The 710-nt window shown below is 52.0% G+C and overlaps 1 protein-coding gene across 1 annotated transcript in view; it reads right to left on the bottom strand.

The window, feature by feature from the left end:
- Nucleotides 1-161, bottom strand: part of SLC7A5 (solute carrier family 7 member 5) — a 39,722-nt gene extending 39,561 nt beyond the window's left edge. The window contains exon 1 of the mRNA XM_009637428.2: nucleotides 116-161. Within this exon, the coding sequence (XP_009635723.1) occupies nucleotides 116-161 (46 nt within the window). The remainder of the gene's footprint in view (nucleotides 1-115) is intronic.
- Nucleotides 162-710: the final 549 nt, after the last annotated feature.

Genomic DNA, 710 nt, shown 5'->3' with positions numbered 1-710 from the left:
ACACAGGACCCTGTGTTCCTATAGAGGAGAACGGGTCGCGCTGCGTGTGCCTAAACCTGAAGTTCAGCAAAACCCGGGTCTCCCAGTTTCCCCCAGCCGATTTTACCGCACTTACCGGACTCTTCTACTCCACACTCACACAAGCACAGGCCAAGGCCCATCGCCTGCGGGTCTGCAGAGGCACGGCGGAGGTCTGCCCGTCATTTCAGACACCAAGATCACCAAAAAGACTTGTTTACAAAAAATGAATTAATTAAGTAAATAATTTTTGCCAATCTGGCAAGCGTGCAGGCAAAACAAGCAGCTTCTGCCACGCTACCTCCACGAAGGCATAGGCTTTGCATCCAAGGACATTTGGATACTTCACAGTGGTGCCCAAGGAGCCAATTTTGAGCAAATTCAGGCTCCCTCTTGTCCTTGTGGGATTGGAGGCAAGTTCAGAGGCTAAAGAATGGAAGCCCTGATTCTCAGCAAGAATCGCTGCCATGGAGAGGTGGAAGCGGTACCTTTGAGGAGCTGTTTCTCAGCAAGCGAGTAGTTGGTGTCACACAAGAAGTCGTGCCCGAGCTCTGAAACCCAAGGTCGGTGTCCATCCTCCCCGGACCATCCTCCTCCTTGCAACTTTAAAACACTTCAGTACAGGCAGTAGGGTGGGTCGGGAGGTTTGCTGCACGGTACCTCAGAGAAACACGAGATCTGTGTTCTGGGGA

Source organism: Egretta garzetta, unplaced genomic scaffold (genome assembly GCF_000687185.1).
Source record: "Egretta garzetta isolate BGI_Z169 unplaced genomic scaffold, ASM68718v1 scaffold284, whole genome shotgun sequence".
Classification (NCBI taxonomy): Eukaryota; Metazoa; Chordata; class Aves; order Pelecaniformes; family Ardeidae; genus Egretta; species Egretta garzetta.
Note: the sequence above shows the minus strand (reverse complement) of the source record. Positions and strands in the feature narration are given on the sequence as shown.